The sequence below is a fragment of the Coturnix japonica genome, unplaced genomic scaffold (genome assembly GCF_054131305.1).
Source record: "Coturnix japonica strain WE unplaced genomic scaffold, WE-NBRP24 Scf102, whole genome shotgun sequence".
NCBI classification, from domain to species: Eukaryota; Metazoa; Chordata; class Aves; order Galliformes; family Phasianidae; genus Coturnix; species Coturnix japonica.
In genome coordinates, this window is record NW_028189005.1 from 264989 (window position 1) to 292627 (window position 27639).

Below are 27639 nucleotides of genomic sequence, written 5' to 3' on the forward strand. Positions count from 1 at the left end.
CCTTTTCCGGTGTATGGTGAGCCGCCATTGGTTGAAGGCTCTGCGGCAAAATGGCGGCGGTGGTCGGGGGGTTGTTGGTGTTAATGGCGCTGAATGGGGCCGAGGGGGGGGGGGGGGTCCCGCTGGTGGCCTGGTCCAGTGTAAGGTAATGGGATGTATGGGGTATATGGGGTTATATGGGGGGATATGGGGTATATGGGGTTATATGGGGGGATATGGGGTTATATGGGGGGATATGGGGTTATATGGGGGGATATGGGGGGATATGGGGGGATATGGGGTTATATGGGGGGATATGGGGTTATATGGGGGGATATGGGGTTATATGGGGGGATATGGGGTTATATGGGGGGATATGGGGGGATATGGGGGGGTATGAGGGGATATATGGGGTTATATGGGGGGATATGGGGTTATATGGGGTTATATGGGGTTATATGGGATTATATGGGGGGATATGGGGTTATATGGGGTTATATGGGGGTATATGGGGGGATATGGGGTTATATGGGGTTATATGGGGGGATATGGGGTTATATGGGGATATATGGGGTTATATGGGGTTATATGGGGGGATATGGGGTTATATGGGGTTATATGGGATTATATGGGGTTATATGGGGGGATATGGGGGGATATGTTGGGATATGTGGGGTTATATGGGGTATATGGGAGGATATGGGGAGATATGGGATATATGGGGTTATATGGGGTTATATGGGGGGATATGGGGGGATATGGGGTTATATGGGGTCATATGGGGGAGATATGGGGGGATATGAGGGGATATAGGGGGTTATATGGGAGAATATGGGGTTATATGGGGTTATATAGGGGGATATGGTGGGATATGTGGGGTTATATGGGTTATATGGGAGAATATGGGGGGATATGGCGGTGATATGGTGGGATATGGGGGGATATGAGGGGATATAGGGGGTTATATGGGGGGATATGGGGGGATATGGAGGGGTATGGGGGGGATATAGGGGGCTATATGGGGGTTATATATGGGGTTATATGGGGTTATATGGGGTTATATGGGGTTATATGGGGTTATATGGGGGGATATGGGGGGATATGGGGGAGATATGGGGGGATATATGGGGTTATATGAGGGGATATGGGGTTATATGGGGTTATATGGGGATATATGGGGTTATATGGGGATATATGGGGTTATATGGGGTTATATGGGGGGATATGGGGGGATATGGGGTTATATGGGGGGATATGGGGGGATATGGGGGGATATGGGGGTTATATGGGGTTATATGGGGCAGATATGGGGGGATATGGGGTTATATGGGGGGATATGGGGGGTTATATGGGGTCTATGGGGGGGATATGGGGGGGATATGGGGGGTTATATGGGGTCTATGGGGGGCTATGGGGGGTTATATGGGGTCTATGGGGGGATATGGGGGGATATGGGGTCTATGGGGAGATATGGTGAGTTATATGGGGTCTATGGAGGGATATGGGGGGGATATGCGGGGTTATATGGGGTCTATGGGGTCTATGGGGGGATATGGGGTTTATGGGGGGATATGGGGTCTATGGGGGGTTATATGTGGTTATATGGGGGTATATGGGGTTATATGGGGTTATATGGGGTTATATGGGGTTATATGGGGGGATATGGGGGAATATGGGGGGGATATGGGCTTATATGGGGGTATATGGGGTTATAGGGGGGGATATGGGGTTATATGGGGGGATATGGGGTTATATGGGGTTATATGGGGTTATATGGGATATATGGGGGGGATATGGGGTTAAAAATTGGGTTAAAAAAGCAAAATACGATGATTTTGGGTGTTTTTCCCCCATTTTTATACCCCCCCCCCCCATTTATTTAATAGCGGTTTATGGTCCGGCCCTTCCGCCCCCCCACTTCCGGCTGTCGGCCATCTTGTGGAGGACCACCAGCTGGGGGCGCTGTTGGAACCCGCTCTCACCCGCGGGCCCAAAACTCTATTGTTGGTCCTCCATGATGAGGTGAGGCCACGCCCACTTCCGGGTTAGGCCACGCCCTCTCCATTATAACCCCGCCCCCCTTTTCCCTTATATGGGTGTGACACCACTAAGCCACGCCCCCTCCATTATAACCCCGCCCCTTTTACCTTATATGGGTGTGATGTTTCAGGCCACGCCCCCTCTATTATAACCCCGCCCCTTTTACCTTATATGGGCATGATACCTCAGGCCACGCCCCCCTCTATTATAACCCCACCCCCTTTCCCTTATATGGACGTGATATGTCCAACCTCCCATTGGATAACGCAAATCCACACCCCCTGCTTTACATATTCAAATGAGCCCCTGTTTGCCCCGCCCCCCTTTCATCCCATTGGTCCGCCCCTGGCTCTGTGGCTTCTGATTGGTCGACGTGACCAGCTGAGCGTGGAGGACTTCACGGCCTATGGAGGTGGAGCCTTCCCACGGCTACAGGTGGGGGCGGGGCTTAGGGACAAGGGGGCGGGGCTTAGGACAGAAGGGGCGGAGCTTAGGAACAATGGGGTGGGGCTTGGGGTCCAAGGGGCGGAGCTTAGTGGATGCGGGCGGGGCTTAGGAACAAGGGGCGGGGCTTAAAGGATGATGGGGGCGGGGCTTAATGAGAAGGGGAGTGGCTAAGGAAAGTGGGCGGGGCTTAATGAAGAAGGGGGTGGGGCTTAATGGAGAAGGGGGCGGGGCTTATGGCTGAAGGGGGCGGGGCTTAGGGACAAGGGGCGGGGCTTAGGTTTGGGGCAGGGCTTACAGACAAGAGGGCGGGGCTTAATGGAGAATGGGCGGGGCTTATGGGGGTTGGGGGGCGGGGCTTAAAGGAGAAGGGGCGGGGCTTAGTGGGATGGGGCGGGGCTTATGGACGGCTGGTGCTTATGGGCAGGGGGCGGGGCTTAGCGACAAGGGGGCGGAGCTTAGGGCTGAAGGGGCGGGGCTTAGTGGGATGGGGCGGGGCTTAAGGACAGGGGGCGTGGCTTAGGGTCTAAGGGTGGGGCTTATGGAGACGGGCTTAATGGACAAGGGGGCGGGGCTTAAGGCTTAAGGGGGCGGGGCTTAGTAGGATGTGGGTGGGGCTTATGGACAAGGGGGTGGGGCTTAATGAAGGGGCGTGGCTTAATAAGGGGAGGTGCTTATGGGGTATGTGGCTTAGGGCTGAAGGGGCGGGGCTTAAGGACAAGGGGGCGTGGCTTATGGGTCTCTGGCCCTATATATATGGGTCTGCCCCACACTTATGGGTCTCTGGCCCTATATATATGGGTCTGAGCCCCACACTTATGGGTCTGCCCCACACTTATGGGTCTCTTGCCCCACACTTATGGGTCTTTGGCCCTATATATATGGATCTGCCCCACACTTATGGGTCTCTGGTCCTATATATATGGGTCTGCCCCACACTTATGGGTCTCTGGCCCCACACTTATGGGTCTGCCCCACACTTGTGGGTCTCTGGCCCCACACTTATGGGTCTCTGGCCCTATATATGTGGGTCTGCCCCACACTTATGGGTCTCTGGCCCCACACTTATGGGTCTCTGGCCCCACACTTATGGGTCTCTGGCCCTATATATATGGGTCTGCCCCACACTTATGGGTCTCTGGCCCTATATATATGGGTCTGCCTCACACTTATGGGTCTCTTGCCCCACACTTATGTGTCTGCCCCACACTTATGGGTCTCTGGCCCCACACTTATGGGTCTGCCCCACACTTATGGGTCTGCCCCACACTTATGGGTCTGCCCCACACTTATGGGTCTCTGGCCCCACACTTATGGGTCTACCCCACACTTGTGGGTCTCTGGCCCCACACGTATGGGTCTGCCCCACACTTGTGGGTCTCTGGCCCCACACATATGGGTCTGCCCCACACTTATGGGTCTGCCCCACACTTATGGGTCTCTGGCCCCACACTTATGGGTCTGGCCCACACTTATGGGTCTGCCCCACACTTATGGGTCTCTGGCCCTATATATATGGGTCTGCCTCACACTTATGGGTCTCTGGCCCTATATATATGGGTCTGCCCCACACTTATGGGTCTCTGGCCCCACACTTATGGGTCTCTGGCCCCACACTTATGGGTCTGGCCCACACTTATGGGTCTGCCCCACACTTATGGGTCTCTGGCCCCACACTTATGGGTCTGCTCCACACTTATGGGTCCCTGGCCCCACACTTATGGGTCTGCCCCACACTTATGGGTCTCTGGCCCTATATATATGGGTCTGAGCCCCACACTTATGGGTCCCTGGCCCCACACTTATGGGTCTGCCCCACACTTATGGGTCTGCCCCACACTTATGGGTCTCTGGCCCCACACTTATGGGTCTGCCCCACACTTATAGGTCTCTGGCCCTATATATATGGGTCTGAGCCCCACACTTATGGGTCTACCCCACACTTAAAGGTCTCTGGCCCCACACTTATGGGTCTGCCCCACACTTATGGGTCTCTGGCCCCACACTTATGGGTCTGCCCCACACTTATGGGTCTCTGGCCCTACATATATGGGTCTGCCCCACACTTATAGGTCTCTGGCCCTACATATATGGGTCTGAGCCCCACACTTATGGGTCTGCCCCACACTTATGGGTCTCTGGCCCTACATATATGGGTCTGCCCCACACTTATAGGTCTCTGGCCCTACATATATGGGTCTGAGCCCCACACTTATGGGTCTGCCCCACACTTGTGGGTCTTTACAGGCTGCGCTGGCGGCTGCAGGTTCGGTGCTTCAATTGACGGCGGTTCCGGGCGGCGCCGTGGGGCTGTCCCACACTTTGGGGGCAGAATCGTTGTTGGATGACGACGCTGTGGGGCAGCTGAGGGCGGCCAATGGATCCGGGGGGGCTCTGCTGCTGCGGCTGCCACGCATTGACCAAGGGTACGGCCCCATAGCTGCCCCATAGCTGCCCCATAGCTGCCCCATAGAGACCCCATAGATGCCCCATAGCTGCCCCATAGCTGCCCCATAGATACCCCATAGCTGCCCCATAGCTGCCCCATAGATACCCCATAGCTGCCCCATAGCTGCCCCATAGATACCCCATAGCTGCCCCATAGAGACCCCATAGAGACCCCATAGATGCCCCATAGATACCTCATAGCGGCCCCATAGCTGCCCCATAGCTGCCCCATAGAGACCCCATAGAGACCCCATAGATGCCCCATAGATACCCCATAGCGGCCCCATGGCTGCCCCATAGAGACCCCATAGAGACCCCATAGATGCCCCATAGAGACCCCATAGAGACCCCATAGCTGCCCCATAGACACCCCATAGAGACCCCATAGCTGCCCCATAGACACCCCATAGCTGCCCCATAGGGACCCCATAGACACCCCATAGCTGCCCCATAGCTGCCCCATAGCTGCCCCATAGGGACCCCATAGACACCCCATAGATGCCCCATAGAGACCCCATAGAGACCCCATAGCTGCCCCATAGATACCCCATAGCTGCCCCATAGCTGCCCCATAGATACCCCATAGAGACCCCATAGATGCCCCATAGATACCCCATAGCGGCCCCATGGCTGCCCCATAGCTGCCCCATAGATACCCCATAGCTGCCCCATAGCTGCCCCATAGCTGCCCCATAGATACCCCATAGCGGCCCCATGGCTGCCCCATAGCTGCCCCATAGATACCCCATAGCTGCCCCATAGAGACCCCATAGAGACCCCATAGCTGCCCCATAGATACCTCATAGCGGCCCCATAGCTGCCCCATAGCTGCCCCATAGAGACCCCATAGAGACCCCATAGATGCCCCATAGATACCCCATAGCGGCCCCATGGCTGCCCCATAGCTGCCCCATAGATACCCCATGGCTGCCCCATAGCTGCCCCATAGATACCCCATAGATACCCCATAGCTGCCCCATAGCTGCCCCATAGAGACCCCATAGATACCCCATAGCTGCCCCATAGATACCCCATAGATACCCCATGGCTGCCCCATAGCTGCCCTATAGAGAACCCATAGCTGTCCTGTAGTGGCCCCATAGCTGCCCCATAGCTGCCCCATAGTGGCCCTATAGCTGCTCCATACCAGCCCCATAGCTACCCCATAGCTGCCCCATAGATACCCCATAGAGACCCCATAGCTGCCCCATAGCTGCCCCATAGAGACCCCATAGCTGCCCCATAGATACCCCATAGAGACCCCATAGCTGCCCCATAGATACCCCATAGATACCCCATAGCTGCCCCATAGCTGCCCTATAGATACCCCATAGCGGCCCCATGGCTGCCCCATAGCTGCCCCATAGATACCCCATAGCGGCCCCATAGCTGCCCCATAGCTGCCCTGTAGTGGCCCTATAGCGGCCCCATAGCTGCCCTGTAGCTGCCCCATAGATACCCCATAGCTGCCCCATAGCTGCCCTATAGATACCCCATAGATACCCCATAGAGACCCCATAGATGCCCCATAGATACCCCATAGCGGCCCCATGGCTGCCCCATAGCTGCCCCATAGATACCCCATAGCTGCCCCATAGCTGCCCCATAGAGACCCCATAGAGACCCCATAGATGCCCCATAGATACCCCATAGCGGCCCCATGGCTGCCCCATAGCTGCCCCATAGATACCCCATAGCTGCCCCATAGCTGCCCCATAGAGACCCCATAGAGACCCCATAGCTGCCCCATAGATACCCCATAGCGGCCCCATGGCTGCCCCATAGCTGCCCCATAGATACCCCATAGCTGCCCCATAGCTGCCCTATAGATACCCCATAGCGGCCCCATGGCTGCCCCATAGCTGCCCCATAGATACCCCATAGCTGCCCCATAGCTGCCCCATAGAGACCCCATAGAGACCCCATAGATGCCCCATAGAGACCCCATAGAGACCCCATAGCTGCCCCATAGATACCCCATAGATACCCCATAGCTGCCCCATAGAGACCCCATAGAGACCACATAGATGCCCCATAGAGACCCCATAGAGACCCCATAGCTGCCCCATAGATACCCCATAGATACCCCATAGCTGCCCCATAGAGACCCCATAGAGACCACATAGATGCCCCATAGAGACCCCATAGAGACCCCATAGCTGCCCCATAGATACCCCATAGCGGCCCCATGGCTGCCCCATAGCTGCCCTATAGATACCCCATAGATACCCCATAGAGACCCCATAGATGCCCCATAGATACCCCATAGTGGCCCCATGGCTGCCCCATAGCTGCCCCATAGATACCCCATAGCGGTCCCATTGCTGCCCCATAGATACCCCATAGCGGTCCCATAGCTGCCCCATAGCTGCTCCATACCAGCCCCATAGCTGCCCCATAGCTGCCCTATAGATACTCCATAGCGGCCCCATAGCTGCCCCATAGCTGCCCCATAGCTGCCCTGTAGTGGCCCTATAGCGGCCCCATAGTTGCCCCATAGCGGCCCCATAGCGGCCCTATAGCTGCTCCATACCAGCCCTATAGTGCCCCATAGCTGCCCCATAGCTGCCCCATAGAGACCCCATAGAGACCCCATAGATGCCCCATAGATACCCCATAGCGGCCCCATGGCTGCCCCATAGCTGCTCCATAGATACCCCATGGCTGCCCCATAGCTGCCCCATAGATACCCCATAGCTGCCCCATAGAGACCCCATAGCTGCCCCATAGATACCCCATGGCTGCCCCATAGATACCCCATAGCTGCCCCATAGCTGCCCCATAGCTGCCCCATAGATACCCCATAGCTGCCCCATAGCTGCCCTATAGATACCCCATAGATACCCCATAGAGACCCCATAGATGCCCCATAGATACCCCATAGCTGCCCTATAGATACCTCATAGCGGCCCCATGGCTGCCCCATAGCTGCCCCATAGAGACCCCATAGAGACCCCATAGCTGCCCCATAGATACCCCATAGTGGCCCCATAGCTGCCCCATAGCTGCCCTATAGATACCCCATAGATACCCCATAGAGACCCCATAGATGCCCCATAGATACCCCATAGCGGCCCCATAGATACCCCATAGCTGCCCCATAGATAGCCCATAGAGACCCCCTAGAGACCCCATAGAGACCCCATAGAGACCCCATGGCTGCCCCATAGCTGCCCCATAGATACCCCATAGCTGCCCCATAGAGACCCCATAGAGACCCCATAGCTGCCCCATAGAGACCCCATAGAGACCCCATAGATGCCCCATAGAGACCCCATAGCAGCCCCATGGCTGCCCCATAGCTGCCCCATAGATACCCCATAGCGGCCCCATAGCTGCCCCATAGAGACCCCATAGAGACCCCATAGATGCCCCATAGATACCCCATAGCGGCCCCATAGCTGCCCCATAGCTGCCCCATAGATACCCCATAGCTGCCCCATAGCTGCCCCATAGATACCCCATAGATACCCCATAGCTGCCCCATAGCTGCCCCATAGATACCCCATAGAGACCCCATAGCTGCCCCATAGAGACCCCATAGATGCCCCATAGATACCCCATAGCGGCCCCATAGCTGCCCCATAGCTGCCCCATAGATACCCCATGGCTGCCCCATAGCTGCCCTGTAGGGGCCCTATAGCTGCCCCATAGCTGCCCTATAGAGAACCCATAGCTGCCCTGTAGTTGCCCCATAGCTGCCCTGTAGTGGCCCTATAGCGACCCCATAGCTGCCCCATAGCGGCCCCATAGCGGCCCTATAGCTGCTCCATACCAGCCCTATAGTGCCCCATAGCTGCCCCATAGCTGCCCCATAGAGACCCCATAGCTGCCCCATAGCTGCCCCATAGATACCCCATAGCTGCCCCATAGATACCCCATAGATACCCCATAGCAGCCCCATAGCTGCCCCATAGCTGCCCTGTAGTGGCCCTATAGCTGCCCCATAGCTGCCCCATAGTGGCCCTATAGCTGCTCCATACCAGCCCCATAGCTGCCCCGTAGCTGCCCTATAGCACCCCATAGCTGCCCCATAGATGCTCTTATCTCTCCCCCAGGTCCCAGTTCTTGTCCCCCCGGGAGGTGCTGGCCAGCAATGGTGAGTGGGGCACTTGGGGGGCACTTGTGGGGTGATGGGGGGCACTTAGGGGGCACTTAGGGGGCTGTAGGGGGCACTTAGGGGGCAATAAGGGTTACTTGGGGGGCACTGGGGGCACTTAGGGGGTTGTAGGGGGCACTTAGGGGGCAATAAGGGTTACTTGGGGGGCACTGGGGGCACTTGGGGGGTGCTTGGGGCACTTAGGGGGCAATAAGGGTTACTTGGGGGGCACTGGGGGCACTTAGGGGGCTGTAGGGGGCACTTAGGGGGCAATAAGGGTTACTTGGGGGGCACTGGGGGCACTTAGGGGGCAATAAGGGTTACTTGGGGGGCACTGGGGGCACTTAGGGGGCTGTAGGGGGCACTTAGGGGGCAATAAGGGTTACTTGGGGGGCACTGGGGGCACTTAGGGGGCACTTAGGGGGCAATAAGGGTTACTTGGGGGGCACTGGGGGCACTTGGGGGGTGCTTGGGGCACTTAGGGGGCAATAAGGGTTACTTGGGGGGCACTGGGGGCACTTAGGGGGCTGTGGGGGGCACTTAGGGGGCAATAAGGGTTACTTGGGGGGCACTGGGGGCACTTAGGGGGCTGTAGGGGGCACTTAGGGGGCAATAAGGGTTACTTGGGGGGCACTGGGGGCACTTAGGGGGCAATAAGGGTTACTTGGGGGGCACTGGGGGCACTTAGGGGGCTGTAGGGGGCACTTAGGGGGCAATAAGGGTTACTTGGGGGGCACTGGGGGCACTTAGGGGGCTGTAGGGGGCACTTAGGGGGCAATAAAGGTTACTTGGGGGGCACTGGGGGCACTTAGGGGGCACTTAGGGGGCACTTAGGGGGCAATAAAGGTTACTTGGGGGGCACTGGGGGCACTTAGGGGGCACTTAGGGGGCACTTAGGGGGCAATAAGGGTTACTTGGGGGGCACTGGGGGCACTTAGGGGGCTGTAGGGGGCACTTAGGGGGCAATAAGGGTTACTTGGGGGGCACTGGGGGCACTTAGGGGGCTGTAGGGGGCACTTAGGGGGCAATAAGGGTTACTTGGGGGGCACTGGGGGCACTTAGGGGGTTGTAGGGGGCACTTAGGGGGCAATAAGGGTTACTTGGGGGGCACTGGGGGCACTTAGGGGGCGATGGGGGCACTTAGGGGGCAATAAGGGTTACTTGGGGGGCACTGGGGGCACTTAGGGGGCACTTAGGGGGCAATAAGGGTTACTTGGGGGGCACTGGGGGCACTTAGGGGGTTGTAGGGGGCACTTAGGGGGCAATAAGGGTTACTTGGGGGGCACTGGGGGCACTTAGGGGGCGATGGGGGCACTTAGGGGGCAATAAGGGTTACTTGGGGGGCACTGGGGGCACTTAGGGGGCTGTAGGGGGCACTTAGGGGGCAATAAGGGTTACTTGGGGGGCACTGGGGGCACTTAGGGGGTTGTAGGGGGCACTTAGGGGGCAATAAGGGTTACTTGGGGGGCACTGGGGGCACTTGGGGGGTGCTTGGGGCACTTAGGGGGCAATAAGGGTTACTTGGGGGGCACTGGGGGCACTTAGGGGGCTGTAGGGGGCACTTAGGGGGCAATAAGGGTTACTTGGGGGGCACTGGGGGCACTTGGGGGGTGCTTGGGGCACTTAGGGGGCAATAAGGGTTACTTGGGGGGCACTGGGGGCACTTAGGGGGCTGTGGGGGGCACTTAGGGGGCAATAAGGGTTACTTGGGGGGCACTGGGGGCACTTAGGGGGCTGTAGGGGGCACTTAGGGGGCAATAAGGGTTACTTGGGGGGCACTGGGGGCACTTAGGGGGCAATAAGGGTTACTTGGGGGGCACTGGGGGCACTTAGGGGGCTGTAGGGGGCACTTAGGGGGCAATAAGGGTTACTTGGGGGGCACTGGGGGCACTTAGGGGGCTGTAGGGGGCACTTAGGGGGCAATAAAGGTTACTTGGGGGGCACTGGGGGCACTTAGGGGGCACTTAGGGGGCACTTAGGGGGCAATAAAGGTTACTTGGGGGGCACTGGGGGCACTTAGGGGGCACTTAGGGGGCACTTAGGGGGCAATAAGGGTTACTTGGGGGGCACTGGGGGCACTTAGGGGGCTGTAGGGGGCACTTAGGGGGCAATAAGGGTTACTTGGGGGGCACTGGGGGCACTTAGGGGGCACTTAGGGGGCAATAAGGGTTACTTGGGGGGCACTGGGGGCACTTAGGGGGTTGTAGGGGGCACTTAGGGGGCAATAAGGGTTACTTGGGGGGCACTGGGGGCACTTAGGGGGCGATGGGGGCACTTAGGGGGCAATAAGGGTTACTTGGGGGGCACTGGGGGCACTTAGGGGGCACTTAGGGGGCAATAAGGGTTACTTGGGGGGCACTGGGGGCACTTAGGGGGTTGTAGGGGGCACTTAGGGGGCAATAAGGGTTACTTGGGGGGCACTGGGGGCACTTAGGGGGCGATGGGGGCACTTAGGGGGCAATAAGGGTTACTTGGGGGGCACTGGGGGCACTTAGGGGGCACTTAGGGGGCAATAAGGGTTACTTGGGGGGCACTGGGGGCACTTAGGGGGTTGTAGGGGGCACTTAGGGGGCAATAAGGGTTACTTGGGGGGCACTGGGGGCACTTAGGGGGTTGTAGGGGGCACTTAGGGGGCAATAAGGGTTACTTGGGGGGCACTGGGGGCACTTAGGGGGTTGTGGGGGGCACTTAGGGGGCAGTTGTGGGGTGATGGGGGGCACTTATGGGGTGCTGTGGGGCACTTAGGGGGCACTTGGGGTTACTTGTGGGCACTTGTGGGTCACTGAGGCACTTAGGGGGCGATGGGGGTCATTTGTGGGGCACTGGGGGTCACTTGTGGGGCTGCCCCATAGATGAGGCTCTGGGGGAGGTGCTGAGTGCCCTGCAGGCCGAGGGGCTGCCCTACAGCGCTGTGCTGACCGCCCTGCGTCCATCCAGGGTGAGTGCTGCCCCATAGCTGCCCTATAGCTGCCCCATAGATACCCCATAGCTGCCCCATAGATACCCCATAGATACCCCATAGCTGCCCCATAGATACCCCATAGATACCCCATAACTGCCCCATAGATACCCCATAGATACCCCATAACTGCCCCATAGATATCCCATAGATACCCCATAACTGCTCCATAGATACCCCATAGATACCCCATAACTGCTCCATAGATACCCCATAGATACCCCATAGCTGCTCCATAGATACCCCATAGCTGCCCCATAGCTGCCCCATAGATACCCCATAGCTGCCCCATAACGGCCCCATAGCTGCCCCATAGATACCCCATAGCTGCCCCATAACTGCCCCATAGATACCCCATAGCTGCCCCATAGATACCCCATAGCTGCCCAATAGCTGCCCCATAGATACCCCATAGATACCCCATGGATACCCCATAGCTGCCCCATAGATACCCCATAGCTGCCCCATAACGGCCCCATAGCTGCCCCATAGATACCCCATAGATACCCCATAGCTGCCCCATAGATACCCCATAGATACCCCATAACTGCCCCATAGATACCCCATAGATACCCCATAGCTGCCCCATAGATACCCCATAGATACCCCATAACTGCCCCATAGGTACCCCATAGATACCCCATAGCTGCCCCATAGATACCCCATAGATACCCCATAACTGCCCCATAGATACCTCATGGATACCCCATAGCTGCCCCATAGCGGCCCCATAGCTGCCCAATAGCGGCCCCATAGCTGCCCCATAGATACCCCATAGCTGCCCAATAGCGGCCCCATAGCTGCCCCATAGATACCCCATAGATACCCCATAACTGCCCCGTAGATACCCCATAGATACCCCATAACTGCCCCATAGATACCCCATAGATACCCCATAGCTGCCCCATAGATACCCCATAACTGCCCCATAGATACCCCATAGATACCCCATAGCTGCCCCATAACGGCCCCATAGCTGCCCCATAGATACCCCATAGCTGCCCCATAATGGCCCCATAGCTGCCCCATAGATACCCCATAGATACCCCATAGCTGCCCCATAGATACCCCATGGATACCCCATAGCTGCCCTATAGCAGCCCCATAACTGCCCCATAGATACCCCATAGATACCCCTTAACTGCCCCATAGCTGCCCCATAGATACCCCGTAGATACCCCATAGATACCCCATGGATACCCCATAGCTGCCCTATAGCAGCCCCATAACTGCCCCATGGTTGCCCCCCAAATTCCCCCCCCACCCCATAACCCACCCCGTAACCCCCCATTTAACCCCATAAACTGATCCTATATCCCCCCCCCCTTTATGTCCCCATAGAGGTGCCCCCCAAATCCCCCCCCCCACCCCATAACTGACCCTGTAACCCCCCCCCTCACCCCATAACTGGCCCCATAACCCCCCCCACACCCCACAACCCCCCTTATAACCCCATAACCCACCCCATAACCCCCCCCCTCACCCCATAACCCCCCTTATCACCCCATAACCCCCCTTATAACCCCATAACCCACCCCATAACCCCCCCCCTCACCCCATAACCCCCCTTATCACCCCATAACCCCCCATTTAACCCCATAAACTGACCCTATATCCCCCCCCCCTTTATGTCCCCATACAGGTGCCCCCAAAATCCCCCCCCACACCCCATAACTGACCCCATAACCCCCTCCCCACACCCCATAACCCCTCTTATAACCCCATAACCCCCCTTATAACCCCATAACCCACCCCATAACCCCCCTTTTAACCCCATAACCCCCCTTATAACCCCATAACCCACCCCATAAGCCCCCATTTAACCCCATAAACTGACCCCAAATCCCCCTCTGTCACCCCATAACCCCCCTTATCACCCCATAACCCACCCCATAACCCCCCATTTAACCCCATAAACTGACCCTATATCCCCCCCCCCCTTTATGTTCCCATACAGGTGCCCCATAAATCTGGCTCTATGGATACCTGGGGGGGGGACGACGACGACGAGGCCCAATCAATGGGGCTGGGGGGGGGGGGTCGATCCCTCCTTCAAGCCCCCAATAAGGGGAGGGGGGGGGGGGAAGGGGATGAGCCCCCCCCCCCTTTAAGGTGGCCCCCCCACCCGACCCCCCCCCAATTACTTCTATGGGCTGAGAACATCAGTGTGGAATATATGGGGGGGGGGGGAAAGGGGGAGAAGAAATGGGATCTGACCCCAAGGACTTTTGGGGCCGGAGCCGACGTGGATTTGGGGGGGTCGACGTGGGACCCACAAGAGGCTCGGTGAGGATTTGGGGGGGGGATCTATGGGGTTATGGGGGGTTATGTGGGGTTCTATGGGGTTCTATGGGGTTCTGTGGGGCTGGGGGGGGTTTAAAGTGGGGTTGGGGGGGGTCTATGGGGTTATGGGGGGTTATGTGGGGTTCTATGGGGTTCTGTGGGGCTGGGGGGAGTTTAAAGTGGGGTTGGGGGGGTCTCTATGGGGTTATGTGGGGTTCTATGGGGTTCTATGGGGCGGGGGGGGGAATAGAGGGGGGTTCTATGGGGTTATGTGGGGTTCTATGGGGTTATGTGGGGCTGGAGGGGGTTTAAAGTGGGGTTGGGGGGGGTCTATGGGGTTATGTGGGGTTATGTGGGGTTCTATGGGGTTATGTGGGGCTGGGGGGGGTTTAAAGTGGGGTTGGGGGGGTTCTATGGGGTTATGGGGGGTTGTTCTTTGGGGCGGGGGGGGGAATGGGGGGGACTCTATGGGGCTGGGGGTGGAATGGGGGGGTTCTATGGGGTTCTGTGGGGCTGGGAGGGGGGAATGGGGGGGGTTCTATGGGGCTGGGGGTGGAATGGGGGGGTTTTATGGGGTTATGTGGGGCTGGAGGGGGTTTAAAGTGGGGTTGGGGGGGTTTCTATGGGGTTATGGGGGGTTATGTGGGGTTCTATGGGGCTGGGGGGGGGAATAGAGGGGTTCTATGGGGTTCTATGGGGCTGGGAGGGGGAATGGGGGGGGTTCTATGGGGTTATGGGGGGTTATGTGGGGCTGGGGGGGGGTTCTATGGGGTTATGTGGGGTTCTATGGGGCTGGGGGGGGGAATAGAGGGGGGTTCTATGGGGTTATGTGGGGTTCTATGGGGTTCTGTGGGGCTGGGAGGGGGGAATGGGGGGGGGTTCTATGGGGTTATGGGGGGTTCTATGGGGTTCTATGGGGTTATGTTGGGTTATGTGGGGCTGGGTGGGGGTTCTATGGGGTTATGTGGGTTTCTATGGGGCTGGGGGTGGAATGGGGGGGTTCCATGGGGTTCTATGGGGTTCTATGGGGCTGTGGGGAGGAGTGGGGGGGGTTCCATGGGGCTCTATGGGGCTGGGGGGGGGAATAGAGGGGGGTTCTATGGGGTTATGTGGGGTTCTATGGGGTTCTATGGGGCTGGGGGGGGGAATGGGGGAGTTCTATGGGGTTCTGTGGGGTTCTATGGGGTTTTATGGGGTTCTATGGGGCTGGGGGGGGGAATGGGGGAGTTCTATGGGGTTATGTGGGGTTCTATGGGGTTCTATGGGGCTGGGAGGGGGAATGGGGGGGTTCTATGGGGTTATGTGGGGCTGGGGGGGGTTTAAAGTGGGGTTGGGGGGGGTCTATGGGGTTATGTGGGGTTCTATGGGGTTCTATGGGGTTCTATGGGGTTATGGGGGGTTATGTGGGGTTCTATGGGGTTCTATGGGGCTGGGGGGGGGGAATGGGGGGGTTCTATGGGGTTATGTGGGGCTGGGGGGGTTTAAAGTGGGGTTGGGGGGGTCTATGGGGTTATGGGGGGTTATGTGGGGCTGGGAGGGGGGAATGGGGGGGTTCTATGGGGTTCTGTGGGGTTCTATGGGGTTATGTGGGGTTATGTGGGGCTGGGGGGGGGTTCTATGGGGTTATGTGGGGTTCTATGGGGCTGGGGGGGGGAATAGAGGGGGGTTCTATGGGGTTATGTGGGGTTCTATGGGGCTGGGAGGGGGGAATGGGGGAGTTCTATGGGGTTCTGTGGGGTTCTATGGGGTTTTATGGGGTTCTATGGGGCTGGGAGGGGGAATGGGGGGGTTCTCTGGGGTTCTGTGGGGTTCTATGGGGTTTTATGGGGTTCTATGGGGCTGGGAGGGGGAATGGGGGGGTTCTATGGGGCTGGGGGGGAATGGGGGCTTCTATGGGGTTCTGTGGGGTTCTATGGGGCTGGGAGGGGGGAGTGGGGGGGGTTCTATGGGGTTCTATGGGGCTGGGAGGGGAATGGGGGTGTTCTATGGAGTTCTGTGGGGTTCTATGGGGCTGGGGTGGGGGTTAAAGTGGGGTGTGTGGGGGGGTTCTATGGGGTTCTATGGGGCTGGGGGGGAGTGGGGGGGTTCTATGGGGTTCTATGGGGCTGGGGGGGTTTAAAGTGGGGTGGGAGGGGTTCTATGGGGCTGGGAGGAGGAATGAGGGGGGTTCTATGGGGTTCTATGGGGCTGGGAGGGGGAATGGGGGGGGTTCTATGGGGTTCTATGGGGCTGGGGGGGTTTATGTGGGGTTCTATGGGGCTGGGAGGGGGAGTGGAGGGGTTCTATGGTGCTGGGCTGGGGGTTAAAGTGGGGTGTGGGGGGGTTATGTGGGGCTGGGGGGGGGGAAATGGGAATTCTATGGGGTCTCAATGGGATTCAGTGGGTCCCTATGGGTCCCTATTTCTCCCTATGGGTCTCTATGGGTCCCTATGGGTCTCTATGGGTCTCTGTGGGTCCCTATGGGTCTCTACGGGTCCCTATGGGTCTCTATGGGTCTCTATGGGTCCCTATGGGTCCCTATGTGTCCCTATGGGTCCCTATGTGTCCCTATGTGTCCCTATGGGTCCCTATGGGTCCCTATGTGTCTCTATGGGTCCCTATGGGTCTCTATGGGTCTCTATGGGTCTCTATGGGTCGCTATGGGTCCCTATGGGTCACTATGGGTCCCTATGGGTCGCTATGGGTCCCTATGGCTCCCTATGGGTCCCTATGGGTCCCTATGTGTCTCTATGGGTCCCTATGGGTCCCTATGGGTCCCTATGGGTCCCAATGTGTCCCTATGGGTCCCTATGGGTCTCTATGTGTCTCTATGGGTCCCTATGGGTCCCTATGTATCCCTATGGGTCCCTATGGGTCTCTATGGGTCTCTATGTGTCCCTATGGGTCCCTATGGGTCTCTATGGGTCTCTATGGGTCGCTATGTGTTTCTATGGGTCCCTATGGGTCTCTATGGGTCTCTATGGGTCCCTATGGGTCCCTATGTGTCTCTATGGGTCCCTATGGGTCTCTATGTGGCTCTATGGGTCTCTATGGGTCCCTATGGGTCCCTATGGGTCTCTATGGGTCTCTATGGGTCTCTGTGTGTCTCTATGTGTCCCTATGGGTCTCTATGGGTCCCTATGGTTCCCTATGTGTCCCTATGTGTCCCTATGGGTCCCTATGGGTCTCTATGGGTCTCTATGGGTCTCTATGTGTCTCTATGGGTCTCTATTGGTCCCTATGGGTCTCTATGGGTCTCTATGGGTCTCTATGGGTCCCTATGTGTCTCTATGGGTCCCTATGGGTCTCTATGGGTCCCTATGTGTCTCTATGTGTCTCTATGGGTCCCTATGGGTCTCTATGGGTCTCTATGGGTCGCTATGTGTTTCTATGGGTCCCTATGGGTCTCTATGGGTCTCTATGGGTCTCTATGGGTCCCTATGGGTCCCTATGGGTCCCTATGGGTCTCTATGTGTCTCTATGGGTCCCTATGGGTCTCTATGGGTCTCTATGGGTCTCTATGGGTCCCTATGGGTCTCTATGGGTCCCTATGTGTCCCTATGGGTCCCTATGGGTCCCTATGGGTCCCTATGTGTCCCTATGGGTCTCTATGGGTCTCTATGTGCCTCTATGGGGCACTATGGGTCTCTATGGGATCTCTATGTGTCTCTATGGGTCCCTATGGGTCGCTATGGGTCTCTATGGGTCCCTATGGGTCTCTATGGGTCCCTATGGTTCTCTATGGGTCTCTATGGGTCCCTATGGGTCCCTATGTGTCTCTATGGGTCCCTATGGGTCTCTATGTGGCTCTATGGGTCCCTATGGGTCCCTATGGGTCCCTATGGGTCTCTATGGGTCTCTATGGGTCCTTATGGGTCTCTATGGGTCCCTATGTGTCCCTATGGGTCTCTATGGGTCCCTATGGGTCTCTATGGGTCTCTATGTGTCCCTATGGGTCTCTATGGGTCCCTATGTGTCCCTATGGGTCTGTATGGGTCTCTATGGGTCCCTATGAGTCCCTATGGGTCTCTATGAGTCTCTATGGGTCTCTATGGGTCCCTATGGGGTCTCTATGGGGCTCTATGGGGCACTGTAGGGGCTCTATGGGGCACTATGGGGTCTCTATGGGTCTCTATGGGTCCCTATGGGTCCCTATGGGTCTCTATGGGTCCCTATGGGTCTCTATGTGTCTCTATGGGTCTCTATGGGTCTCTATGGGTCCCTATGTGTCCCTATGTGTCTCTATGGGTCCCTATGGGTCTCTATGGGTCTCTATGGGTCTCTATGGGTCCCTATGGGTCTCTATGGGTCCCTATGTGTCCCTATGGGTCCCTATGGGTCCCTATGGGTCCCTATGTGTCCCTATGGGTCCCTATGTGTCTCTATGGGTCTCTATGGGTCTCTATGGGTCCCTATGGGTCTCTATGGGTCCCTATGGGTCTCTATGGGTCCCTATGGGTCTCTATGGGTCCCTATGGGTCTCTATGGGTCCCTATGGGTCTCTATGTGTCTCTATGTGTCTCTATGTGTCCCCAGGTTGGTGCTGCGCTATGGGGACGTTGGTGGGGCTCCCCTCAGCATCACGTGAGTCACAGACCCCCCCCCCCCCCCCATTCATTCCTATGGCCACCCCCCACTTCCTGTCCCCTCCCCATTCACTTCCTGTCCCCCCCACTTCCTGTTTCCCCCACTCACTTCCTGTCCCCCCCACTTCCTGTCCCCCCCAACTTCCTGTTTCCCCCCCATTCACTTCCTGTCCCCCCCACTTCCTGTCCCCCCCAACTTCCTGTTTCCCCCTCACTTCCTGTCCCCCCCACTTCCTGTCCCCCCCACTCACTTCCTGTTTCCCCCCACTTCCTGCCCCCCCCTCACTTCCTGTTTCCCCCTCACTTCCTGTCCCCCTCACTTCCTGTCTCCCTCACTTCCTGTCCCCCCCACTTCCTGTTCCCCCTCACTTCCTGTCCCCCCACTCACTTCCTGTCCCCCTCACTTCCTGTTTCCCCTCACTTCCTGTCCCCCCCTCACTTCCTGTTTCCCCCCCACTCACTTCCTGTTCCCCCCCACTTCCTGTTCCCCCCCACTTCCTGTTTCCCCCCACTTCCTGTTTCCCCCCCCACTTCCTGTCCCTCCACTTCCTGTCCCTCCACTTCCTGTTCCCCCCTCACTTCCTGTCCCCCTCACTTCCTGTCCCCCTCACTTCCTGTCCCCCTCACTTCCTGTCCCCCCCTCACTTCCTGTCCCCTCATATTCACTTCCTGTCCCCCCACTTCCTGTTCCCCCCCACTTCCTGTTTCCCCCCCACTTCCTGTTTCCCCCTCACTTCCTGTCCCCCCACTTCCTGTTTCCCCCCCACTTCCTGTTTCCCCCTCACTTCCTGTCCCCCCCCACTTCCTGTTTCCCCACTTCCTGTTTCCCCCACTCACTTCCTGCCCCCTACTTCCTGTTTCCCCCTCACTTCCTGTCCCCCCCACTTCCTGTCCCCCCACTCACTTCCTGTTCCCCCCCCACTTCCTGTCCCTCCACTTCCTGTCCCCCCCCACTTCCTGTTTGTCCCCCCCCACTCACTTCCTATTCCTCCCCTCTTCCTGTCCCCCCCAACTTCCTGTTTCCCCCACTTCCTGTTTCCCCCCCACTTCCTGTTCCTCCCATTCACTTCCTGTCCCCCCCCACTCACTTCCTGTTTCCCCCCACTTCCTGTTTCCCCACTTCCTGTTTCCCCCCACTTCCTGTTTCCCCCTCACTTCCTGTCCCCCCCTCACTTCCTGTTTCTCCCTCACTTCCTGTCCCCCTCACTTCCTGTCCCCCCCTCACTTCCTGTTTCCCCCCCACTTCCTGTCCCCCCCTCACTTCCTGTTTCCCCCCCTCTCACTTCCTGTTCCCTCCCCACTTCCTGTCTTCCCCCTCCACTTCCTGTTTCTCCACTTCCTGTTTCCCCCCCATTCACTTCCTGTTTCCCCCCCACTTCCTGTCCCCCCCACTTCCTGTCCCCCCCACTCACTTCCTGTCCCCCCCACTTCCTGTCCCCCCCCACTTCCTGTTTGTTCCCCCCCACTCACTTCCTGCCCCCTACTTCCTGTTTCCCCCCCCACTTCCTGTCCCCTTCACTTCCCGTCCCCCTCACTTCCTGTCCCCCTCACTTCCTGTCCCCCTCACTTCCTGTCCCCCCCACTTCCTGTTTCCCCCCCCACTTCCTGTCCCCCCCACTTCCTGTTCCCCCCCCCCCCACTTCCTGTTCCCCCCCACTTCCTGTTTCCCCCTCACTTCCTGTCCTCCCCACTCACTTCCTGTCCCCCCTCACTTCCTGTCCCCCTCACTTCCTGTCCCCCCCCACTTCCTGTTCCCCCCCACTTCCTGTTTCCCCCCCCTCACTTCCTGTCCCCCCCCTCAGGCTCCTCCTCCGTCAGCGCTGGTTTCCTGTTTCCGGTCGCCGTTGGTTCTGGTTGGCTGAGATCGATGTTAAAGGCGGGACTTCCTCTTCCCCGTCGACCAATCGCAGCCGGTTTTTGAGCCCTGGGGGCGGGGCCGGCGCCCCATTGGGCTGGAGCTGGCGCTGCGACCAATTGGAAGCGCCCGGGGATTATCTCGACGCCGTCGACCAATCAGGGCCCTGGAGGATTCGTATCAAAGGGATCCAGGTCGTTGATTGGTCGATTTGTTAATTAGGGGGTTAATTAGTTAATCGGGGGTTTAATTAGTTAATTAGTGGGTTCATTAGTTAATTAGGGGGTTAATTAGGGGGGTAATTAGTTCATTAAGGGGGTAATTAGATTATTAGGGGGTTAATTAGGTCATTAGGGGGGTCATTAGTTAATTAGGGGGGTCATTAGGTGGTTAATTAGTGGGTCCATTAGTTAATTAGGGGGTTAATTAGTTAATTGGGGGGTTTAATTAGTTAATTAAGGGGTTAATTAGTTAATTAGGGGTAATTAGTTCATTAAGGGGGTAATTAGGTCATTAGGGGGGTCATTAGGTGGTTAATTAGGGGGTTAATTAGTTAATTAGGGGGTTAATTAGTTAATTGGGGGGTAAATTAGTTAATTAAGGGGGTAATTAGTTAATTAGGGGGTAATTAGTTCATTAAGGGGGTAATTAGGTCATTAGGGGGGTCATTAGTTAATTAGGGGGGTCATTAGGTGGTTAATTAGGGGGTTAATTAGTTAATTAAGGGGGTAATTAGTTCATTAAGGGGGTAATTAAGTCATTAGGGGGGTCATTAGTTCATTAGGGGGTTAATTAGTTAATTAGGGGGTTCATTAGTTAATTGGGGGGTTCATTAATTAATTAGGGGGTTCATTAGGGGGGTCATTAGTTAATTAAGGGGGTCATTAAGTAATTAGTTACGGGGTTAATTAGTTAATTGGGGGGTAATTAGTTCATTGGGGGGTCATTAATTAATTAGAGGGGTCATTAATTAATTAGGGGGTTCATTAGTTAATTAGGGGGTTAATTAGTTAATTAGGGGGGTAATTAGTTAATTAGGGGGTTCATTAGGGGGGTCATTTGTTAATTAGGGGGGTTAATTAGTTAATTAAGGGGGTAATTAGCTCATTATGAGGGTAATTAGTTCATTAGGGGGGCTATTAATTCGTTTATAAGGGGGTTAATTAGTTAATTGGGGGGTCAATTAGTTAATTAGGGGGGTAATTAGTCAATTGGGGGGTTAATTAGCTCATTGGGGGGGTAATTAGTGCTAATTAACTCATTAATGGGTAATTAACGGGCACTAATTAACCCCCTTGCCTTCCTTTAGGTGCAGCCATTCAATGTGTCCAGGCTCCATTATGGGGGGGCCTCAGACTTCATTCATCTCAATGGGAGGGGGGGGGGGGGTCCATTGATTGCCTAATTAATGGGTCTTAATTAGCGCTAATTAACTAATTACCGGGCACTAATGAATCCTCTCCCCTTCCTTTAGCTGCAGCCATTCAATGTGTCCAGGCTCCATTATGGGGGGGCCTCAGACTTCATTCATCTCAATGGGAGAAGGGGGGGGGGGTCCAATCATTGCCTAATTAATGGGTCTTAATTAGCGCTAATTAACTAATTACTGGGCACTAATGAATCCTCTCCCCTTCCTTTAGGTGCAGCCATTCAATGTATCCAGGCTTCATTGTTGGGGGGGCCTCAGATTGCTCCTCATTCATTTCAATGGGAGAAGGGGGGGGGGGGGGGTCCATTGATTGCCTAATTAATGGGTCTTAATTAGCGCTAATTAACTAATTACCGGGCACTAATGAATCCTCTCCCCTTCCTTTAGGTGCAGCCATTCAATGTGTCCGACCTTTGCTTTGGGGGGGGGCATCAGACTTCATTCATTTCAATGGGGGCGGGGGGGGGGGGGGGGGTCCAATCATTGCCTAATTAATGGGTCTTAATTAGCGCTAATTAACTAATTACCGGGCACTAATGAATCCTCTCCCCTTCCTTTAGGTGCAGCCATTCAATGTGTCCAGGCTTCATTGTTGGGGGGCCTCATCCAGGCTCCATTATGGGGGTCCTCAGACTTCATTCATTTCAATGGGGGAAGGGGAGGGGGGGTCCATTGATTGCCTAATTAATGGGTCTTAATTAGCACTAATTAACTAATTACTGGGTATTAATTAATCCTCTCCCCTTCCTTTAGGTGCAGCCATTCAATGTGTCCAGGCTTCATTGTTGGGGGGGCCTCAGATTGCTCCTCATTCATTTCAATGGGGGAAGGGGGGGGGGGGGTCCATTGATTGCCTAATTAATGGGTCTTAATTAGCGCTAATTAACTAATTAATGGGTATTAATTAATCCTCTCCCCTTCCTTTAGGTGCAGCCATTCAACGTGTCCGGCCTTCGCTTTGGGGGGGGGCATCAGACTTCATTCATTTCAATGGGGGTCCTCAGACTTCATTCATCTCAATGGGAAGAGGGGGGGGGGGGGTCCATTGATTGCCTAATTAATGGGTCTTAATTAGCACTAATTAACTAATTACTGGGTATTAATTAATCCTCTCCCCTTCCTTTAGGTGCAGCCATTCAACGTGTCCGACCTTCGCTTTGGGGGGGGGCATCAGACTTCATTCATTTCAATGGGGTCCTCCATTGTGCTGGGGGGGGGGGGGTCCATTGATCGCCTAATTAACGGGTCTTAATTAGCGCTAATTAACTAATTACCGGGCACTAATGAACCCTCTCCCCTTCCTTTAGGTGCAGCCATTCAATGTATCCAGGCTTCATTGTTGGGGGGCCTCATCCAGGCTCCATTATGGGGGTCCTCAGACTTCATTCATCTCAATGGGAAGAGGGGGGGGGGGGGGTCCATTGATTGCCTAATTAATGGCTCTTAATTAGCGCTAATTAACTAATTACTGGGCACTAATGAATCCTCTCCCCTTCCTTTAGGTGCAGCCATTCAATGTATCCAGGCTTCATTGTTGGGGGGCCTCATCCAGGCTCCATTATGGGGGTCCTCAGATTGCATTCATTTCAATGGGGGAAGGGGGGGGGGGTCCATTGATTGCCTAATTAACGGGTCTTAATTAGCGCTAATTAACTAATTACCGGGCACTAATGAACCCTCTCCCCTTTCTTTAGGTGCAGCCATTCAATGTATCCAGGCTTCATTGTTGGGGGGCCTCATCCAGGCTCCATTATGGGGGTCCTCAGATTGCATTCATCTCAATGGGAGGAGGGGGGGGGGGGTCCATTGATTGCCTAATTAGTGGCTCTTAATTAGCACTAATTAACTAATTACTGGGTATTAATTAATCCTCTCCCCTTCCTTTAGGTGCAGCCATTCAATGTGTCCAGGCTTCATTGTTGGGGGGCCTCATCCAGGCTCCATTATGGGGGTCCTCAGATTGCATTCATTTCAATGGGAGGAGGGGGGGGGGGGTCCAATCATTGCCTAATTAATGGGTCTTAATTAGCGCTAATTAACTAATTACTGGGTATTAATTAATCCTCTCCCCTTCCTTTAGGTGCAGCCATTCAATGTGTCCGACCTTCGCTTTGGGGGGGGACATCAGACTTCATTCATTTCAATGGGGGTCCTCTGACTTCATTCATCTCAATGGGGGAAGGGGGGGGGGGGGGTCCATTGATCGCCTAATTAATGGCTCTTAATTAGCGCTAATTAACTAATTACCGGGCACTAATGAACCCTCTCCCCTTCCTTTAGGTGCAGCCATTCAATGTATCCGGCCTTGGCTTTTTGGGGGCCTCCGATTGCTCTTCCTTTCTATCTGTGGGTTCCTCTATGGGGCTGCTGCTGTCGCTGCTGTTGATGGCTGTGTCTGTCCATGGGGGGGCGCTGCTGCTCCGCCTCCGCCCCATGGATCGATTCGATGACCCACGGGGACCCACATTGCATGTGCCCATAGGGGAGTAATGGGGGGAGATGTGGGGCTGACCCATAGATGGACCCATAGCGGGACCCATAGGGCTGCCCCATAGCCAGACCCATAGCGGGACCTATAGGGCTGCCCCATAGCCAGACCCATAGCAGGACCCATAGGGCTGCCCCATAGATGGACCCATGGGGCTGCCCCATAGCCAGACCCATAGCAGGACCCTTAGGGAGACCCATAGTGGGATCTATAAAGGGGGATCTGTGGGGCTGCCCTATAGCCAGACCCATAGCGGGACCCATAGGGCTGCCCCATAGCGGGATACATGGGGCTGCCCCATAGCCAGACCCATAGTGGGACCTATAGTGGGATACATGGGGCTGCCCCATAGCCAGACCCATAGCAGGACCCATAGGGAGATCCATAGTGGGACCTATAGAGGGGGATCTGTGGGGCTGCCCCATAGCCGGACCCATAACAAGACCCATAGGGAGACCCATAGTGGGACCTATAGTGGGATCTGTGGGGCTGCCCCATAGCCAGACCCATAGCAGGACCCATAGGGCTGCCCCATAGATGGACCCATAGCAGGACCCATAGGGAGACCCATAGTGGGATCTATAAAGGGGGATCTGTGGGGCTGCCCTATAGACTGACTCGTGGGGACCCATGTTGCATGTGCCCATAGGGGAGTAATGGGGGGAGATATGGGGCTGCCCCATAGCCAGACCCATAGGGCTGCCCCATAGCGGGATACATGGGGCTGCCCCATAGCCGGACCCATAGCAGGACCCATAGGGAGATCCATAGTGGGACCTATAGTGGGATCTGTGGGGCTGCCCCATAGCCAGACCTATAGGGCTGCCCCATAGTGGGACCAATAGGGCTGCCCCATAGATGGACCCATAGGGCTGCCCCATAGAGGGACCTATAGTGGGACCTGTAGAGGGGGATTTGTGGGGCTGCCCCATAGCAGGATACATGGGTCTGCCCCATAGCTGCCCCACAGCTGCCCCATAGCTGGGTCTGCCCCATAGCACCCCATATCTGCCCCATAGCGCCCAATATGTGCCCCATATCTGCCCCACAGACAGCTGGGTCTGCTCTATATCTGCCCCATAGACCCCCATATGTGCCCCATAGACCCCATACGTGCCCCATAGATCCCTATGTGTGCCCTATAGCGCCCCATAACCCCCATATCTGCCCCATAGACAGCTGGGTCTGCCCCATATCTTCCCCATAGACCCCTATGTGTGCCCCATAGTGCCCCATAACCCCCATATCTGCCCCATAGACAGCTGGGTCTGCCCCATATCTTCCCCATAGACCCCCATATGTGCCCCATATGTGCCCCATAGACCCCTATGTGTGCCCCATAGACCCCATACGTGCCCCATAGACCCCATATGTGCCCCATAGATCCCTATGTGTGCCCCATAGATCCCTATGTGTGCCCCATAGACCCCATACGTGCCCCATAGACCCCTATGTGTGCCCCATAGATCCCATATGTGCCCCATAGACCCCATATGTGCCCCATAGACCCCATATGTGCCCCATAGACCCCATATGTGCCCCATAGACCCCTATGTGTGCCCCATAGATCCCTATGTGTGCCCCATAGACCCCATATGTGCCCCATAGACCCCATACGTGCCCCATAGACCCCTATGTGTGCCCCATAGACCCCATATGTGCCCCATAGACCCCATACGTGCCCCATAGATCCCTATGTGTGCCCTATAGCGCCCCATAGACCCCCATATCTGCCCCATAGACAGCTGGGTCTGCCCCATATCTTCCCCATAGACCCCCATACGTGCCCCATATGTGCCCCATAGACCCCTATGTGTGCCCCATAGACCCCATATGTGCCCCATAGACCCCATATGTGCCCCATAGATCCCTATGTGTGCCCCATAGATCCCTATGTGTGCCCCATAGACCCCATATGTGCCCCATAGACCCCATACGTGCCCCATAGACCCCATACGTGCCCCATAGACCCCTATGTGTGCCCCATAGACCCCATACGTGCCCCATAGACCCCATACGTGCCCCATAGACCCCATACGTGCCCCATAGACCCCGATGTGTGCCCCATAGACCCCATATGTGCCCCATAGATCCCTATGTGTGCCCCATAGACCCCATATGTGCCCCATAGACCCCATATGTGCCCCATAGACCCCATACGTGCCCCATAGACCCCTATGTGTGCCCCATAGACCCCTATGTGTGCCCCATAGACCCCTATGTGTGCCCCATAGATCCCTATGTGTGCCCCATAGACCCCATACGTGCCCCATAGACCCCTATGTGTGCCCCATAGACCCCTATATGTGCCCCATAGACCCCTATATGTGCCCCATAGACCCCTATGTGTGCCCCATAGACCCCATACGTGCCCCATAGATCCCTATGTGTGCCCCATAGACCCCATATGTGCCCCATAGACCCCATACGTGCCCCATAGACCCCATACGTGCCCCATAGACCCCATACGTGCCCCATAGACCCCGATGTGTGCCCCATAGACCCCATATGTGCCCCATAGATCCCTATGTGTGCCCCATAGACCCCATATGTGCCCCATAGACCCCATATGTGCCCCATAGACCCCATACGTGCCCCATAGACCCCTATGTGTGCCCCATAGACCCCTATGTGTGCCCCATAGACCCCTATGTGTGCCCCATAGATCCCTATGTGTGCCCCATAGACCCCATACGTGCCCCATAGACCCCTATGTGTGCCCCATAGACCCCTATATGTGCCCCATAGACCCCTATATGTGCCCCATAGACCCCTATGTGTGCCCCATAGACCCCATACGTGCCCCATAGATCCCTATGTGTGCCCTATAGACCCCATATGTGCCCCATAGCGCCCCATAGATCCCTATGTGTGCCCTATAGCGCCCCCTATCGCCCCTCCCCCTATTTATTGTGAGCCGTGTCCAATAAAAGCCGCCCCAAGTGGGCGGGGCTAAATGGAAACGATCCAATCAAATAACGTTGACGGACGGGACATCGTCCAATCGGAGAAGGCCATTAAGGGGGAGGAGGCGGGGCTAAAAGTGGGTG

At 56.2% G+C, this 27639-nt stretch overlaps 1 protein-coding gene across 7 annotated transcripts; it reads left to right on the top strand.

Moving 5' to 3' along the window:
- LOC146751302 (V-type proton ATPase subunit S1-like) lies at positions 1 to 27552 on the top strand. Of its 7 annotated transcripts, XR_014941690.1 has the most exons (12): positions 1 to 145; positions 1866 to 2001; positions 2401 to 2454; positions 4711 to 4889; positions 8970 to 9010; positions 11863 to 11948; positions 13927 to 14255; positions 18768 to 18815; positions 20620 to 20866; positions 24382 to 24612; positions 24935 to 24983; positions 25218 to 27552. XR_014941690.1 is itself a non-coding variant. In XM_085534852.1 (11 exons), the coding sequence occupies exons 1-10, from the start codon at positions 51 to 53 to the stop codon at positions 24589 to 24591; spliced, it is 1425 nt and encodes a 474-aa protein (XP_085390978.1). In that variant the 5' UTR covers positions 1 to 50; the 3' UTR covers positions 24592 to 24612; positions 24935 to 27552. The 7 variants fall into 7 exon arrangements, 5 of the variants coding, with proteins under 5 accessions (XP_085390978.1, XP_085390977.1, XP_085390980.1 ...); XR_014941689.1 differs by having other exon boundaries at positions 24382 to 24674; positions 24774 to 27552; XM_085534852.1 differs by having other exon boundaries at positions 24935 to 27552.
- The last annotated feature ends 87 nt before the right edge of the window (positions 27553 to 27639 follow it).

Excerpts from the sequence above, each read along its gene's own strand:
- LOC146751302 (XM_085534851.1), top strand. The coding sequence starts at position 51 with ATGGCGGCGGTGGTCGGGGGGTTGTTGGTGTTAATGGCGCTGAATGGG. Across the intron at positions 2,455-4,710 it reads GAGCCTTCCCACGGCTACAG|GCTGCGCTGGCGGCTGCAGG; the intron begins GTGGGGGCGGGG and ends GGGTCTTTACAG. Across the intron at positions 11,949-13,926 it reads CCGCCCTGCGTCCATCCAGG|GTGCCCCATAAATCTGGCTC; the intron begins GTGAGTGCTGCC and ends GTTCCCATACAG.